The following is a 16698-nucleotide window of genomic DNA, read 5'->3' as shown; positions in this document are numbered from 1 at the left end:
CATTCATTAATTATTATTATTATTATTATTATTATTATTATTATTATTATTATTATATATGTATGCAAAATATGAAAGATGATAACATATTTGTGTTTTTTTGTTTGATTCCTATTAAAAACGCTTGTAAGAATGACTGCAGATTGTTAATTACACTTTTGTGTTGTAGATTTTTGATTTTCTTAACTTAATTAAACCAGGCGAGGCACTATATGCCTCACCACCTGTATTTTTTCACATGTGGCCCTTGGTGAAAAAAGTTTGGACACCCCTGCCTTAGAAGTTACAAAGGACTAACAAAACTACGTACCCTGACTGTTTCCAGTTCCGAACTTGGTCTTAGGCTTAGTGGAAGGTCTGCTACTAGGTGGTAGAATGGTGGTAGTGCAATGTATCGAGGTGGAAGTGCAAAACCACGAACCCTGGCCGCAGAGTCATAGGAGCTGCATGGGCTGGTAGTAGGCATACAGGCTTCCATCAGATGGCACCAGTACTGGCCTGTGCTGCAGCCCCCTGTGGTGTTACACAGTGGCACTGCTGAGCAGCAACTAAACGGATTAAGGAGAGAGCTGCAACCTGACATGTCATTAAGAGAGTATTAGGTGTTATCCAGCTAACACAGGAATTTGCTGTTAGTGCGGTGAAGTACCTGGAGGGACCAAGTGGTGGTTAGGGTTGCAGTAGGGTCGAAGGATCTGAATGCGAGCCAGGGAGGCTACGGAGTGGGGCTGAACAACCACTTCTACTGACACTAGTTGACCTGCATGACTGAACCACAAGCCTGGGAACAGTTGCATCTGTTCAGAAAAAAGGCAGACAGTTACAGAAGTATTCCAAAATTGATTTTATAATGGAAATTTTTTTTGCAGAAGTTTACAAATATTAGTGATTGTTATGACATAACTTATTTTCAAATATAACTATGATTGTAAGTGACTCCAAAGTAGAGAAAACACTAATTGATATGTTTTGTTGTTAATAATTTAGTGCTTCCTGTTAAACCGTAAGTTTATTTTGAAGGCTTTGATACATATGAAAACGGAAATTGACAGTGTAAGATAAACGGAACAAGCACGGATAGTAAAGCAATAAGTGTACAGAAATAATAACTGGGAGAGCAGGAAAACGCTTTAGCTACAGTCGAAAGTGGGAACAAGGTATGTTTATTTTAAATGAATCCATGTAAAAGACAATGTAAATGCTTTTAGGTAATTTGGGGAATATACGAAGAAGTGTTGAGCTACTTTGGCCCGTGTTCTAAGAGCTAAGCTAACTTTTATTTATTTCCTTGTTGTTTGTTTTCATCCAGCTCTTATGTTGATTTAGCTGGCTAATGTCCGTAAGGGAAAATAAATTAAGTCATTAAAAATCATCACTTCTGGGGCATCATTTATAAAAGTGTGCCTAGGTAAGCACACTTCAGGTGATGTATGGTAAAAACCAGGAAGTGCGTACACATTTTTTTTTAGGACTTATAAATGAGTACGCACGTACGTCCCACGCCTGTTTCCGTTTTAAAGCACAATTAATTTGGAAAATTATTGCACGTGATTAAACACCTTACTCTGTCCATACAGTGCCTATAAAAGGTCCGGTGAACGCCCTTAGGGCTTTATTCTCCCATGCGCGTAAGTCAGAAAAGCCGTGCAGCAGTGCTGTTTTTCGCTGTGCGCTATTCTCCGCCTGTACTTAAAGCTGCTATCCAGAGTTTCTGAGAGGACTTCTCAATGTCCCGCCCCCAACAGATCCACTTCCTCCCTCATAACTAGATTTTTATCATTGTACCTTCAAATGGTTTGTTTTATTCTTTCATCCAGAATCGCCATTATTTAGCCCATTCCTTTTGATTTACCAATCACTTAATAGATGTTTTACCGGTACATACCTCTGGTCTGAGCCGACCAATGTCTGGGACACTGGACAAGGGCTGTGTCTGGGTGACATTGTATATGCCAGTCATGAGAACCAAACCAGCTAGATAGCTATCCAAAGATCCCATTATGTCTGCAAAGAAGTGAAAACACAAATATACCACTAGGATTCCCCATAATACATATTCATGATAACATTATCCATATATCAGCCATATGAAAATGCCCAACTCTGTCAGATTCATTTACTAATGCTGTTCACGTACGTATGTCAGGTCAAGCCATGTTAGATCAAGTTAGGTCAATCATATTAAGTTCATGTTACATCATGTTGTATGGTGAGTTAAGTTAATTAACTCCAGTCTAGGTCTGCATCCGAATAGTCCCTCCTATCTACTTTCCTATCCACTTTTTCCATAATCCCATGGATGATGTCATGGGTTTAAGGAAAGGAGTTAGGAAAGGGTGATCACGTTTATTTTGACGATCAAACGCACTTCCACTAGGTGACGTAATAATCCGATGGCTGCATCTCTTTTCCTCACCTTAATTAAAGAAAATTTGAACATTCTTTAATCACTTGCGGGGAGAAGGAAGGACTATTCGGACACAACCCTAGTCCTACTTGGTCCTTTGATCGCATTTTTTTTTTCAGAAATCTAATCTTACTTGTTACTTTCATCTCACAGATGTAGAGGAATTTGCCATCGCACTGAGCCTTCCTCCACCTTCCCACAATCCCTAAGGCCATCTGAGCACACATCCTCTCATTTTGATAGCCTTGGTCAAACATAATTGAACTTTCTGTCTGCAGAACATCACCCTGCTCAGAACTTTCCGCGCCCATTTCTTTTAGCCACACCCACTCAATAGTTTCCCTGAGAAGACAATATAACATCACTGTAAATGTGAAGTTGGAATATGAAAAGACAATTAGTTCTTAAACAGGATGCGTAGAACAGGCTTACACTGGAAAAGAGTGAAAGATGAAATGTTGCAGGTCCTGGTTGTGAGCGGACGCTAGCTCTCCTCCATGTGTGTTTGAGCATGACTCCTGGGCTTCAAACCAAGATGATGTCATCACAGAGAGCCAATAGCATCGCAGGTTGATCAGATTGATTCGACCACCTTTTGGACACGGGATAGTCCCTGGAAGACAATGATCAAACAAAGAACCACATGCAACATGACCAAGATGATGGTCTCTCATCACGGGAACAAATCTTTCTTTTAGACACATTTGCCCTCATTTATCAACCATTCATACGTTCAGATCTGTGCATTCAACCATGTTCACGCAAAGCTTCAGTATTTATCAATTCTGACGTGATCGTACGTTACGAATGGATCTCAGATCAGGTCTGAACTGCACGCAAATCTGAGTGTGTGGATTTGTGGTACAATACAGCAAAATCTGACTGAGACTGAAAATAAAGTAATAAACAAACCTCAACTGTCATTTAAGCATAAGTTTTTTGAAGGGTTTCAATTGTTGATTTCTTTAAATGTGATATTTATTGCCTAAAGCGTGTGGACTGAGGTTGTCAAGGATTTTTGTTGTGAAGTTGCTCACAGTGCACAAACTACAACCTTTACACACACAAAGGTCTTACCTCCACTGGTGGAAATCAAAACCACACAAATGATTCCAAATAGTCCCAATACTTGTTTGGAAAGCGTGAGAGTCATCTTGTAGAGCAAACCATATTCTCTCGCATCATTTCTTGATTTTCCCTCAAAGACCTTCGACTTATTCCCCCGTTCCTTGATAATCGTGGACAATTCAACTCTTCGGTCTAACTTTCACTCATCCACCTCCTGAAGCCTCCACTAACCATCTCTTTCTCTTTTTTCCCCAAGCCCACCATGAGTTATAGCGTTGTCCTTTATTTAAAGTGGCTTTTTTTTCACTTCTTTGACCGCCATAGTGACTTTGACTTTGTTCCTAAGCAACAGCCTGAGAAGAAGTGTAGACGGGGAGGCCAAGCTTTGCTCATTACCATGTTGTAAAACTTCAGCAATCACTGGTGGGATGCACCTCAGGGTCCCACCGGGAAAAAAAACACAAAGGCCAAAGAATTATCACTGGTTACAGATATGCTCATTACCAACCTAACATTAGAGTACCTGAAAAGTAAGTATCATTTTTGTCATGTATTGCAGCCCCATTCCTTCAACTAAAGACTCTGACGCACATGCAAAGAAACAGCAGTTACTGCATAAGAAAGGATTCCATTTGGGTTGCCTGGTGACTGAACAGATGGAGTTGAGGAGACACAGTCAAATGTCATCCAGTTGCTTTGGAAACAATTGTATTTGCTCCTTCGAGGGTTTCTTCAAGGAATTCTGAACTTCTGCCTTGATAACATATTATGGGGTAAGTTAATATGTAATACAGTAATTTAACAAACCCATATTCATCTTGTGAAGTCAGCTGTCCAACATGTGTAATTTAATGTTTTTGTTGAAAATGTCTTTAAACTTTTCTTTACATCATAAAGAATACAGTATAGAAATACAGTCAACGTCCTTCAATGAATTCCCTCCCCACACACCCAATGGCACCACACAGAGGACAAAAAATAAATAAATAAATAAAAAATAATAGTAATATAAATATATATATATTCAAGTTACATTTTTTTTAACCAGAGACAACGACAACAAAACATCAAAATAGACAAATTTAATTACACAGTAAAAGTACAAAGGAAAACATTTGACACTATTAAATGAGGCATTAAAAACATGCACAGCCTACTTAAAACAATACAACATTAAAGCAATAAACAATAAAGTGAAACAACAGCCTTCAAAGTGCTTTGTTCAGCTTAATAACAGCTTGTGGGAAGCTGTTAACGTATATATAAACATATACAGTACACAAGAATATACACATGCATAAAGATAAATGAAGATATATTAATTCATATATCTTCATTAATATAACTTTATTAATATATATCTTTTGTAGTGTAAATTTATATATACTAATGGATTGGTATGTCAATATTTAGCATTGAACTTGAATGTATGAAACAGATACTTTGTTTTCTAATTTCGTTGATAGCTCTCATTGGTTAAAGGCTAAATAGACACTATGTGGAAACTGTCAAGTGAACGTGTTATTATTTTTATTATTGGAATTTTTTAGGTCATTCCCTATTGTTACCAAAGCTAAGTTTAGGTTAATATAACTAAAAGCTAAATAGTAGTAAGATTGAGCTCTTAGGACTTATTCATATTTTGGAGATTTTGCATATTAACCCAGAATTTATCTACAGAAAACTGTTTGGAGTAATCGATCACTATGTTGTAGAGAAACAATGGAAGGAAAATTATTTTTTGCTAAATCAATTCCTGGAAAAAATATTATTAAATATTTGGGGTGAAGAAAAAAAATGTAAATACTGTACAACATTTTTATGATTGTGATACTGTTTCATGTTGAACACATTGCAAATGCAATAATACAAAAATCAGAATTACAATAAACAAAATAATTGATGCAGATTACTTCCCTCCAGAAAAAAAGAAAAACAAAACAATAATTACATATATTACTTTGTGTTTGAAAGGGAATGGGTGGAAGTATAAACGTTCTAGTCCCACCTCTTTTCCTTCACTACAGTAACAAATAACCTCATTTTCAGCATCCGGTTTTTTAACCATTGCTGCTGTTAATAAATCAATTGTCTTATCTTTATATGGTTTTGATTATAATACACATAAAAAACATATTACACACTTTAAAAACTGCAAAATTTTAAAGATGTGTTATTTAAATACCAACAGCCTACCTAATATTTCGAAATATGTTAGCATGGTCTAAAGCTATAAGATTAATAATATCAGTAATAGAAATAATTACAGCATAAACAGGGGATAAATCTGCTGTGTAATTACTATTTACAAATGCAGCATGAAGTTGCAACTCAATCTCTCCAAATAGCGCGACATTTCAAGACTTTTAAGTTGAAAATCTGGTAGATGTGACTATACTATACAGACTTCCGGGCGGTGGCGGTGTTTAGTTTTGCTTTCTCAAAGCGTAGAAGAAGAAAATCCGAGAAAAACAGCCAGCTGATGGTGACAGTCTTACGGTAAAAACAACAAATTCTCTTCTTTCTGGTTCAGAAAATCAAATTTAATTTGTGTTTAACTGAGAGACTCCACTAGAAACTGTTAAACTGTGGTTTAGATGCATATTGAAGCTAAAAAAAACAAATGCATTTTCTTTCCTACGGGCCGCGTAGCTCTTGTTGACTCAGTTTTGACGGCAGGAAAAGCCTTCGAATCACATAAACGATAACGGTTTTGTTTATTATTTCAATGCCGAATTAAGAGGAAAATATTTTCAATTTAAAAAATGTGAACCGCTCAGTTAATTGATTTGTTTTGCGGAGCTGATACGCGATACAACACACAATGGCTCAGATTGTCATAGCGGTTTCGTGCAGGCACAGATAGTTCTAGCTTTGGTTGTAAATAGCGTTGTTTAACGTCATATTTCTTCATTAAAGAGTTTCATGTGATTATTTTGGGTAGAAATGATGCATATTTCACTGTTAAAGTAGGAATTGATCATTTAGAATACATGTGTCAAACTCAAGGCCCGGGGGCCAAATCTGGCCCTTTAGAACATCCAATTTGGCCTGCAGGAGACAGTAGAAATAACAGTGAAAACATGAATTATTGTGTAAATTACCATATAATCCAGTTGTAGATATCTCAAATTCACCAATTTTATGAAACTTACAGTTTTTCTCTGTTTATAGGGGGTGGCTATTGATACAGAAACATCAATAAACTGCCAGTCTATGTATACACAGGGGCGTCGGGCTTGGTACTCAGTACCCAGGGCCCAAGTCACACCCCCCCCAAAATAAATAAATAAATAAATAAATGAAATAACTAAAAATAAATTTATAATAATTACCAGTCGCCCCTAAATTGTAGCAAAAAATATGGCACAAACACAATATTTAACAAACCACTAAAACATAGTAGAACAGATTTATAAAATACAAGCAATGGCTATGAAGTCATTAGGTTATTAGCTTTTTTCAACCTTAGGGTCAGGACTCCATGTGGGGTCGCCTGGAATTAAAATGGGGTCACCTATAATGTCCAGTAATTTAAAAAAAAAAAAAAAAACGTAGTCAAAAAAAGATTCATATTGTATTTTTAATGTTTTTTTTTTCAATTATTATTGTTTTTCAAATACACATCACACTCAATAGATATCAAATAACCGTATCCTATAGTTAAACATTCTCAAATATAAATGTAGTTCAAATAAAATGCAGTATAAAAATATCTAAGGTGGCACACTTGTCACTTTGTGTACCAATCCTGGCGACTCTGTATTTGCAACACACTTTAATAAACATGATCAAAAACTAATTTTCGAAGAAAAAAAGTCTCTAAAATGGGGTCATGACCCGAGAAAGGTTGGGAACTTCTGCGTTATTGTGAAGATAAAAGAAAGCTTATAAAATAATGCAAGAATACGAGTATAGTTTCCGGGCGAAAAAAAAGTGTACATAACTTACAGTAGGGGCCCAAAATGTACCCAGGGCCCAAAATGTGGTGCTACGCCCCTGAGTTCAGGTCACGTGATAGGTGCGCCATGTGACGTAAAGCAGCGTTTCTCAGCTGGTGGGTCGGGACCCAAAAGTGGGTTGCAGACCTGTATTGGGTGGGTCATGGACAGCTGGTCAAAAATTAACAAATACTTAATGTCTCTCATGTTGTACTTGTCTTTTTTGAAAGAACATTTTCTTTTGACAAGCATGTTGTAAAATGCATGTTGCAAGGAAAAATATATAGATTTATGTTTTAAAAAATACAATATATATATATGTGTGTGTGTATGTTTTCAACAGCTATTTTTGAAAAACTAAATTTAATTGGTTGAATTCTAAAAAATAAATAATAATGATTTGATGACTGTGGCAAAATGTGACCCACAGACCAAATGAGTTGTCAGTTTTATTTTTAGCTGCCCCGCTAACCCTATTATATGTTAAAATGAAAAAATATACATGAGAAAAGTGGGATTCGAACCCACGGCAGCGGAAGGAAGGATCCGTGAGTACGACGCCTTAGACCGGTGAAAACACAGGCACATTACGCTTATGTAGGAAAGTTCCAGAAAACATACCCATAGTCCCGGGGTGTATTGATACGTTTTCGTATCAATAGACACTTCCTTGTTTATATAACATGAATGCAGTCATTTTTAATTACAAATTGTGGAAAGAACTCAATTTTCAGCCAACAATTCCTTCAGATCAAACTGGTCTATATTTGGTCTCTGAACTACAGTGAGTTTGAAACCCCTGATTTCGACCTTTCATATTTAGATGTTTTTGACGTGTCTTTAGTTTGTTTCTGTACTTTTCCTTGCAGGTCTTATGCTGCTGCAGAGGAGCTCTGTGGAAGAGGAACACAGTGCTGAGATATCCCAGCTCAGACAGGCCGTGCTTCAAAACAATGAGCGACTCCTTGATGAGATGCTCTGCCAGGAAATCTACAAGAGGGTCATTAACTGTAGAGGAGGGTGGGGCATCTCTGGCCCCCCGCTGCACGCTGCTGCGTCCAAAGGCCACCTGAGCTGCCTGCAGGTCAGTGTTGGGCTCAATTATCATTGTAATCACGTGTTTGATAATTAGTTACGGTACAATGATGGCGTAATAATAATTTTTAAAAAAATTTGTTGCCGTTGTAATCATAATTACATTATAATCGTAACTGCCATGAAAATTCTATAAAAAAAATTGTCAATTATAACTTGACACGAAACTAAGGAACCATGTTACAGTTCAGTGTACAGTTTTACACACATGTACAGGGTTCCCGCAGATCCTTAAAACGAGTCTAAAAACAAGGCCTTAATTGTCATTACAATGTTTAAAATCAATGTTTCAAAAGTCTTAAATTTTAACGCACATGATTTTATGATTGTAATTAATTAGTCACATTTCAAAATAAATGCTAACATTTGATTTTTAACAAATGTATAATTTACCGTAACATTGCGCAATCAAACAAACAGTGGTGTGGGACTTTCAACAACATGGGGAAATGTCAATTCATTTTATGTTTTTCATGAATGGTTTTTAGAGTGATTTTTGTTTTTTTTTTTTTTTTTTTTTTTTTTTTTTTTTTTTTTTTTTTTTTCTCTTGTCTGCACATTCTGTCGAAGGTTAACACTACAAGAAGTGCAATCTTTTAACAGCAATGCATATTTTGTTATTGCAATTAAATAAATTTATTTATTTCATTGCATAATTGTGACCATCACCAGCCCTCCCTAGGGAAGGGTAAGAAATACTTTATTAAAGGGAGGATGTAAAAAAAGAGAGGGCAGTGTTACACCAAGGTGAGGGGTTGGAGAGGGGTGGGGAAGTTAACAGGGAAGAGGAATACAAGATAGGAAATGGAATGGGTGGGGAGTAGTCGATAGATTTCAAGTGATGCGATGTGAAATTGTGGTTGTGTATATTGTGCTTATTGTTGAGTTATCAAGCCAGTTTGGTGACCAGTGTGCGGCTTAGGAATAATGGTGGTGGCTGTGAGCAGAGGAAGAAGTGAGTGGAAATTCCATAGAACAGGTATTTGGGAACAACGTGTCTGTGGTTGAGCCCAGTATGAGTGTTATCCCACAGCCCAAGGCCAGTGCATCCATGACAAATGTATTTCCAAGAACCGCCACTGCAAAACCCACGAGCCGCCCCCGGGCCCCGGAAGCAGCCAGGCCAGCAGCAAGAGCGGGCAACCCGGGGGCCCCCGGCGACCACCACACGGCCAAGCAGCCCCCCGAACGCCCCCAAGATCCCAAACCGAGAGGCAACCATCGCCCCCCCCATACACACCCGAGAAAGCCCCAAGGAGCCAAGGACCCAGCGCACCACGCCACCAATCCAACCCCCAACCCCCAGACCCCCCACCCCATCCCCCCCCACACCCCCGCGCCCAACCCCCCGAGGGGAGGGCCCAGAGAGCTCCCCGCCCGAGACCCCAGCGGAGGAGCCAAAGCCCACGCCCAGCAGACGACCAGAGCCACGCCGAACGGGCAGCCGGCGGGCACCCGCCGCCGGGCCCAGAGCCAGCAGGGACCCGACCCCAGGCCAGAGGGACCCGGAATGAACGCAGCACCAGGAGCAGCCCGCCCAGGGAGGACGACCACACCCCAAGCCGCATAAGGCACCAGGGGGCCGCCGGGAGTCTCCCCGTCGGCCCCCAGGCACCCCAACCTAGCCCCCCATGGCGCCCCAAATCACCTATTGTTGATGTCGCCCGCGCCACGGGCTTTAGTTTTTTTATTTATTTATTTATTTTATTTTTTTAAAAGCCAGGGCCCCCTCCAAGGGCCAAGCCAGACCGCCTTGTGCATCCCCAGCACCCTGCCTCACGGGGCACTGCCCAAGCAGGGGCCGTACCATTAGGTATGCAAGGGCGCGGCACGCGGCACCCGCCCCGAAAGACCCCCGCCAGGACCGGCCCGGCCAGCCAGCCAATCACCCCGGGCCCCAGGAGCACCCCCCGGGACCAGGACCCCCCAAGGGCAAGTCCCCGGGCCAAGCCCCCCGGGACGCACCCCCCACCCCCGCCCAGGACCCGGCCACAGCCCAGCAGGACCGCACAGCCCCGGACAGCCCAAGGCCAGCAGCCCAGGGCCCGCCGCCCCCCGGGCAGCGCCAGCCACGGAGCAGCGCCACCCACCGGCCCGCGAGCAACCGGCGATCCCCACCGCGGGGACGGAGGCACCCCAAAGGCACACATCAAGTGCGGAACCGCAGCCCCGAGCAAAAGATGCCCCGGACCCACCCACCAGTCCGCAGATGGCAGGACAGACCCACCAGGCGGCCGACAGCAACCTCCACCACCGGAACAGCTAGCGCCGCCCCCCAGTAAACAGCATCGCTCCGAGGCACCTAGCAACCCCGCCCCAACCCCGGTGAGGACACCAGCACACCCCCAGCACACCCACCCCCCAAACCGGCGAGGCAGGCCGCCCCAGGCCCGCACACCGCGGGGCCCGCCCCCAAGGCCACCAGCCGACGAAACAAGCACCAAGCCTCACCCAAGGGGAAGAAGCGTCCCCGCGCTCCACCAGGCCGACACCGCCCGGAAAGACCCCGCAAGGAGAGACCCCAGCAAAGCCCCCCCGAGACCCACCGCCACGCCCGACCACACCATCCTGATGTATTTTCACTCTATGTAGTGGCCCAGCCACCAACAGAGGGGCCAGGCCCCCACCGGAGAGGCCCAAATATGTGAGCCAACCCACCACCCTGTTATGGTGCCTCTCCATTCCCCAATGGAGAGGCACTTCCCTATCCCCTGTGTGAGTGTGTGTGTTCAGTGAATGTATGGGGTGTAATTAAAAGAAGGGGGATGGAGGGGAGCGGTGCTCCCCATCCTACCTCTGTGGATATACGTGTATGTGGTGTAATAGGCCGGAGGGTGTAAGTGAGGGTACACCCTCTGGGGGGTGGCATGTTGAGGTGTGATTAAAATTGGAGGGATTAGTAGGGTAACTAGAGGTGGGAGTGCCGCCCCCACGCCACTACATAGTGACACAGGTGGCGGCCCCCTCCACCCCCAGTCCCACCATCCAGCCCCCCAAGGGTTGGGTATGGGTGTGTGGTGCATATTGTGAATGGGCCAGACCAGCTGGGAGTGAGGTGAAGTGTACATGTAGGAGGACTGTCCGGTGCGAGCCGGGCCCGTCCGCGTGGCGGGCCACGCGAGATGGTAGATGGTGCAGACGGGCAAGCGGCACTGTGGGCCCCGGAGCAGCAAAGCCGGAGACCCCCCCCACGGCACCCCCCAGACTGCGACGGCCCCGCGGAGCACAGCGGCACCCCCCACCCCCGGGCGCAGCCAGGCACCAACCCCGTCCCCCGGTGCCCCAGGGAGCGACCCCCGCCGCACGCCGGCCCAGAGCGACGCCCCCCCGCCGCCAAGGAGAGCGGCCGAGCAGGGGGGAGGCCCGTGCCCGCACCAGGGCCAGCACAGGCCCACCCGGCGCCACGACACAACACCCTCCACCGGAAGGCGGCCCCGGCCCCCCCGACGAAAGAGGACACCATCCACCGCCAAGCAGGGCCACCCCGCCAGCCACGGACCGGCAAGCCCGAGTACCGAAGCACCCCCAGCCCGGTACCGCCATCCCACACCAACGGCGCCAGAAGAGCCCCCCCCCCCCCGCGGAGGGGACCCCCGACGACCCACGCACCGGCACGAGACACCCCCCCGACGCCAGCGCACCCCGGACGACAGCGGGCCCCAGGCCACCAGCCCCGCCCCACCCAAGGCTGCACAGCGCCGCCACGAGCCGCGGCCGGTCCCCGGGCAGATGACAGGAGAGCACGCCCCCGGACACCCAGACCACGGATCCACCCCCGGGACACCCCCGCCCCGGAATGGCGCCCACGGCGCCCGGTGCGCCCAGCCAGCAGACCAGCCAATCCCGACGCGGATCCACCAGGCCAAGAGCCACGCGCCGCGCCCCCGCACACCCACCCAACACGACCCCCGGGGAGGCCCCATAGCACCCCCCACCCCACACCCCCAGCCGTACTGGCCACACCGGAGGGGGGCCCCGCCCGGCCCGTCACGCAAGCGACATCCCTGGCGAAGGCGCGCCCCAGGGATTTTTGATTATTTTTAGCTGGTTTTATTTTGTATTTTACTGTCATTTTGTCTATTTTTGCATTTTTACTCTGGGGGCTGTCAGTTACACGTCTGCACTAGACACTGGAAAAAATTAACTTAAACCTGTGTCACTGATGTGGCGTTTTCTTTTTTTTTTTTTTTTTTTTTCTTTTTCTTTTTTTAAACCCAATTGTGTTTATTGTGAGGTTAGTCTTAAATTTAATATCAAATGGCAATAAAAAGTCTTAAAGAGTCTTGAATTTAATTTGACTGAAGCTGTAGGCATCCTGTATGCAGTTAACAATTATTAAAATATATTTCATATCAAGCTTGCCCACATTTTACCGTTTAAAAACACATGTACAGTAGAGCTGCACGATATATTGAGATTCTGAATATGGAAAATTACAATATTGCCTATATTGATATATATATATATATATATTTTTTTTTTTTTTTTTTAGCTAATTTTAAAATACTTGTTTTAGTAGTCACTGCTTTTCCACTTCTCAGAACAGCATAAAAACCACAGTTTGATGGATTTCTGAGAGCCTCCTAACCCAGACCTTCCCCTAAACAAGCCACAGTATAGAACTCACTCACACGTGCTGTCTGATAGAGGAGAAAAAGACTAAAGTGGCACATATTGTGCAGCTGTTTGTTAATAAATGTGCCTGTGTGGTGTTTTAATTCAACCCTGAATTGTCTTTCTGATAAAACTTTATTTGACATGAAATATCGTGATTTATATCGTATATCGAGTTTTGGTCCATATCGCCCAGCCCCAGTATGTACTTAACAATTATTAAAATATGTTTTCATATCAAGCATTCCCACATTTTACCATTTAAAAAAAAATATTGACACAAATACGGCTCAGATGCCCACAACAAAAATATTAAAAACCTATATTTTATTTGATTAGGAAGCCTAGCAATGTAACCAAGAGAGCTGATTTAATTCAATTCAACTTTATTTATATAGTGCAAATTACAATAATAACACTAAAGAGAGGTTAAGTATATTTCAAGATCAGTAATTGTTTTTGAACTTTAGTAATTGAGAAAGTAATTGTAATTGCATTTCTGAGGTTAAAAAAATATAGTAACTGGAAAAAATGCTGGTCACTTTAATCTTGATTGAATTTTAATTGAACATGGCTAATTAAATTGTAATTGTAAGTGAAAAATGTAATTAACCCCACCCCTGCTGCAGGTGCTGCTGGCCCACGGCGCCCTGTTGGACTGCGTGGACGTCAAATTCCAGACGCCGTTGTTCGCAGCCGTGCGTGGTAAATACCTGGACTGTGTCCTCACGCTTCTCAGAGCCGGCGCCGACCCCAACGGAAACTCGTCCAACAACTGCTCCCCCGTTCTCAGCGCGGCCCGGGAGGGGGACGTGGACATCCTGAGGCAGCTGTTGAAACACGGCGCCAAGGTGAACTCCCGCTCTAAAGTCTTACTGTGGACGTGCGGGGCCAGGGTGTCCAGCGGGCCCCTCTACTTAGCTGCTGTTTATGGACACATGGAGTGTTTCAAGCTGCTGCTGCTTTATGGAGCCGATCCAGATTATAACTGCACGGACTCCAAGCTGCTGAGCTCCATCAAACAGCCTAAAACGGTGCTGGAGATGTGCCTGAGGCACGGCTGCGACGTGGAGTACATCCAGCTGCTCATCGACTTTGGAGCCAACGTCTACCTCCCCACGCTTATCATAGAGAAGTCCACCAAGCAGAATGAGGCTGTGGAGCTGCTGCTGAGAGAACGAGGTAGAACAAAACAACAGAGGACACCATAGATTACACTTGGAGTGAAATGTGGAATTACAATATGGACCAAAACTCATATCTCAATTTGTTCTTAAAATAGTGATATACGATAAAAATCTCTATCATTTTAATTCAAATAAAGTCTAACCAGAAAAACTATTTAGGCTTAAATTTGCTGATGTAAAATGCCACGGGGGCACATTTATTAACAAATATATAAATATTCTGCCAAAGTGACTTCCCAAGACATTTCTGGAGTTTTTACTAAAAGTAGGGCTGGGCAAAAAAAATCGATTTCATTGATTTATGGAATTTGTAGACAAAAACGATTTTTATTTTGCTAATTCAAGTTAAAAAAAAGCCAAACATAATACTATATATATATATATATATATATATATATATTTAGTTATATATAACTATATATATATATAGTTATATATATTTAACTTGAATTAGCAAAATAAAAATCATTTTTGTCTACAAAAAAAAACCCAAACATAATACTATATATATATATATATATATATATATATATAAAGTATTATGTTTGGGTTTTTTTTAACTTGAATTAGCAAAATAAAAATCGTTTTTGTCTACAAATTCCATAAATCAATGAAATCGACTTTTTTTTTTTTTCTTACCACAGTTTTTTTGGACCTTTTCGTGTTTTAACTCTTCAGGAAAATCACAGCAATAAAGTTGCACTTTTGACAGTATATTTGATGTCTGCAGTCATTTGAAGAAAAAAAAATCAAATCAAAACTCGATTTTTTTTTTTTCTTTCAAATATTGGAAATTTATTTTTTGTTTTTGAGACAAGTGAAAGTTGAGGTAAAACAATGGCAGATATTTATTTTTAGGGTCTACATGGGAAACACCAAATCCGGCCAAAATGTATTGTCGAGTGGAGGAAGGTGATATCACTGGGAACACTGGGAACAAAAATTCAAATCAGTGTCTTCCTTGTCTGATGGAGAAACGCATGTAAGAATATAGATATATGTTCTTATAGTATAAGAACTTTTTTCTTGCACTTTATCTGAGCTGTAATGACACACTGTGGGATCAATAAAGTTAACTACTAAGAATGAAGGGAAAAACACAGAACTCCACATCCCACAATGCAATGCACAAAAACGTCAACAAATATAGTTTGCACAGTGGGGTAAACATATTTTATTTGTCTGAAAATGATCTTCGATTTCTTTTCTCTCCGAGGCCTACCCTATAGATTTACCTGGTCAATGTTTTGTTCTTTAGTAAAAATGGATCCCAGCCAATCAGGATGAGTCTTTAATGGCATTTTGTGCTTTGTGTTCCAGGAAATCCCAAAGCCTTGACCTCCCTGTGCCGACTGGCTGTGAGAAGACGCCTCCAGGACGTCAACAAGGTCCACTGCATCGACCAGCTGCACATGATGCCAACCAGCCTCGTCAACTTCCTGCAACACAAACCCACTGCGCTCACTATTCTCTAGATGTCACGTCATTAATACTGCGTCTCAAACCTCTGGCTCATGTGATCTCATGCTTTTTTATTATTATCGACTTCTGTTGGATCATGAGCTCCTGCAGACATTAAATACTGTATGTGACCACATGATGTGTCCATAGCTTTTATTATTAGCTCCGACCCCGCAGCTAGTGGAGGATTAGCAAAAGTGCTGAGTCATGTCAGCTAAGCCTCACAAGTTGGAGCTCTTTACGTAAACACACATACACACACACACACACTTGGCTGTTCTAAGCCTATAAACTGTTCTCAAATCCCCCACTAAATAACTGTTTGTTTGAGGTGAAAGTAACTAATTACAAGTACTAATGTCACTGTAACTGAGTGGCTTTTATTGATACTTGTACTTTTTTTGTACATTTCTAAATCAGTCATTTTACTTGTACTTAAAGGTGCAGTCTGCAACTCTTATGAAAGTGACTTTTTGTCATATTTGCTAAAGTTATCACTATGTAAGGATGGCTTTACATCAAACTAGCAGTTTGTGTGAAAAAAAAAAACAAACTCATTGAGTCCCCCCTTGCTGCTCCTGCTGCCTTTGGCAGATTGCCAGATTGCAACGCGACCCAGCAAAAAGAACCTTTCAGAGTCAGGATTGTGTTTGATGGACTGTCTGACAGCTATTGCTCATAGTCCCCGCCCCTTTCCTGGGGCTGTAGCGCCATCTTTTTTTACAGTGTATGGTCTGGAGGAGTAGAAGATGGAATTAGAAACTTTTCTGCTTGAAAGGTAATTACTGCTGCTTGATTTTTAACTGTTGCAGTAGAACTCTGTGGTGCATGTGTTGTTCATGTGTGCGCAGCAATGTACGTGTGGGCTGCTGTAAGTGACACTGTTGTTGCTGCTGCTGAGGTGTGTGCACATTGAGAGAGAGAA

The 16698-nt window shown here is 42.7% G+C and overlaps 2 protein-coding genes across 2 annotated transcripts in view; one reads left to right on the top strand and one right to left on the bottom strand.

The window, feature by feature from the left end:
• The window catches only part of pkd1b (polycystic kidney disease 1b), a 31391-nt gene extending 27776 nt beyond the window's left edge, over positions 1-3615 (bottom strand). The window contains exons 1-6 of the mRNA XM_028475729.1: positions 3485-3615; positions 2840-3020; positions 2541-2749; positions 1886-2004; positions 650-797; positions 311-576 (exon numbers count right to left, since the gene is read on the bottom strand). Of these exons, the coding sequence (XP_028331530.1) occupies positions 311-576; positions 650-797; positions 1886-2004; positions 2541-2749; positions 2840-3020; positions 3485-3560 (999 nt within the window). The 5' untranslated portion in view covers positions 3561-3615. The remainder of the gene's footprint in view (positions 1-310; positions 577-649; positions 798-1885; positions 2005-2540; positions 2750-2839; positions 3021-3484) is intronic.
• Positions 3616-5879: 2264 nt separating this feature from the next.
• On the top strand, positions 5880-15909 carry LOC114481194 (ankyrin repeat and SOCS box protein 12-like). The gene is made up of 4 exons (XM_028475757.1): positions 5880-5974; positions 8286-8500; positions 13755-14307; positions 15633-15909. Exons 2-4 carry the CDS (start codon positions 8291-8293, stop codon positions 15785-15787), a joined length of 918 nt encoding a protein of 305 aa, XP_028331558.1. The 5' UTR covers positions 5880-5974; positions 8286-8290; the 3' UTR covers positions 15788-15909.
• The last annotated feature ends 789 nt before the right edge of the window (positions 15910-16698 follow it).

Source organism: Gouania willdenowi, chromosome 19 (genome assembly GCF_900634775.1).
Source record: "Gouania willdenowi chromosome 19, fGouWil2.1, whole genome shotgun sequence".
NCBI classification, from domain to species: Eukaryota; Metazoa; Chordata; class Actinopteri; order Blenniiformes; family Gobiesocidae; genus Gouania; species Gouania willdenowi.
This window is presented reverse-complemented; position numbering and strand designations above follow the sequence as displayed.

Excerpts from the sequence above, each read along its gene's own strand:
- LOC114481194 (XM_028475757.1), top strand. The coding sequence starts at position 8,291 with ATGCTGCTGCAGAGGAGCTCTGTGGAAGAGGAACACAGTGCTGAGATA. Across the intron at positions 8,501-13,754 it reads GCCACCTGAGCTGCCTGCAG|GTGCTGCTGGCCCACGGCGC; the intron begins GTCAGTGTTGGG and ends CCCCTGCTGCAG. Across the intron at positions 14,308-15,632 it reads GCTGCTGCTGAGAGAACGAG|GAAATCCCAAAGCCTTGACC; the intron begins GTAGAACAAAAC and ends TTTGTGTTCCAG.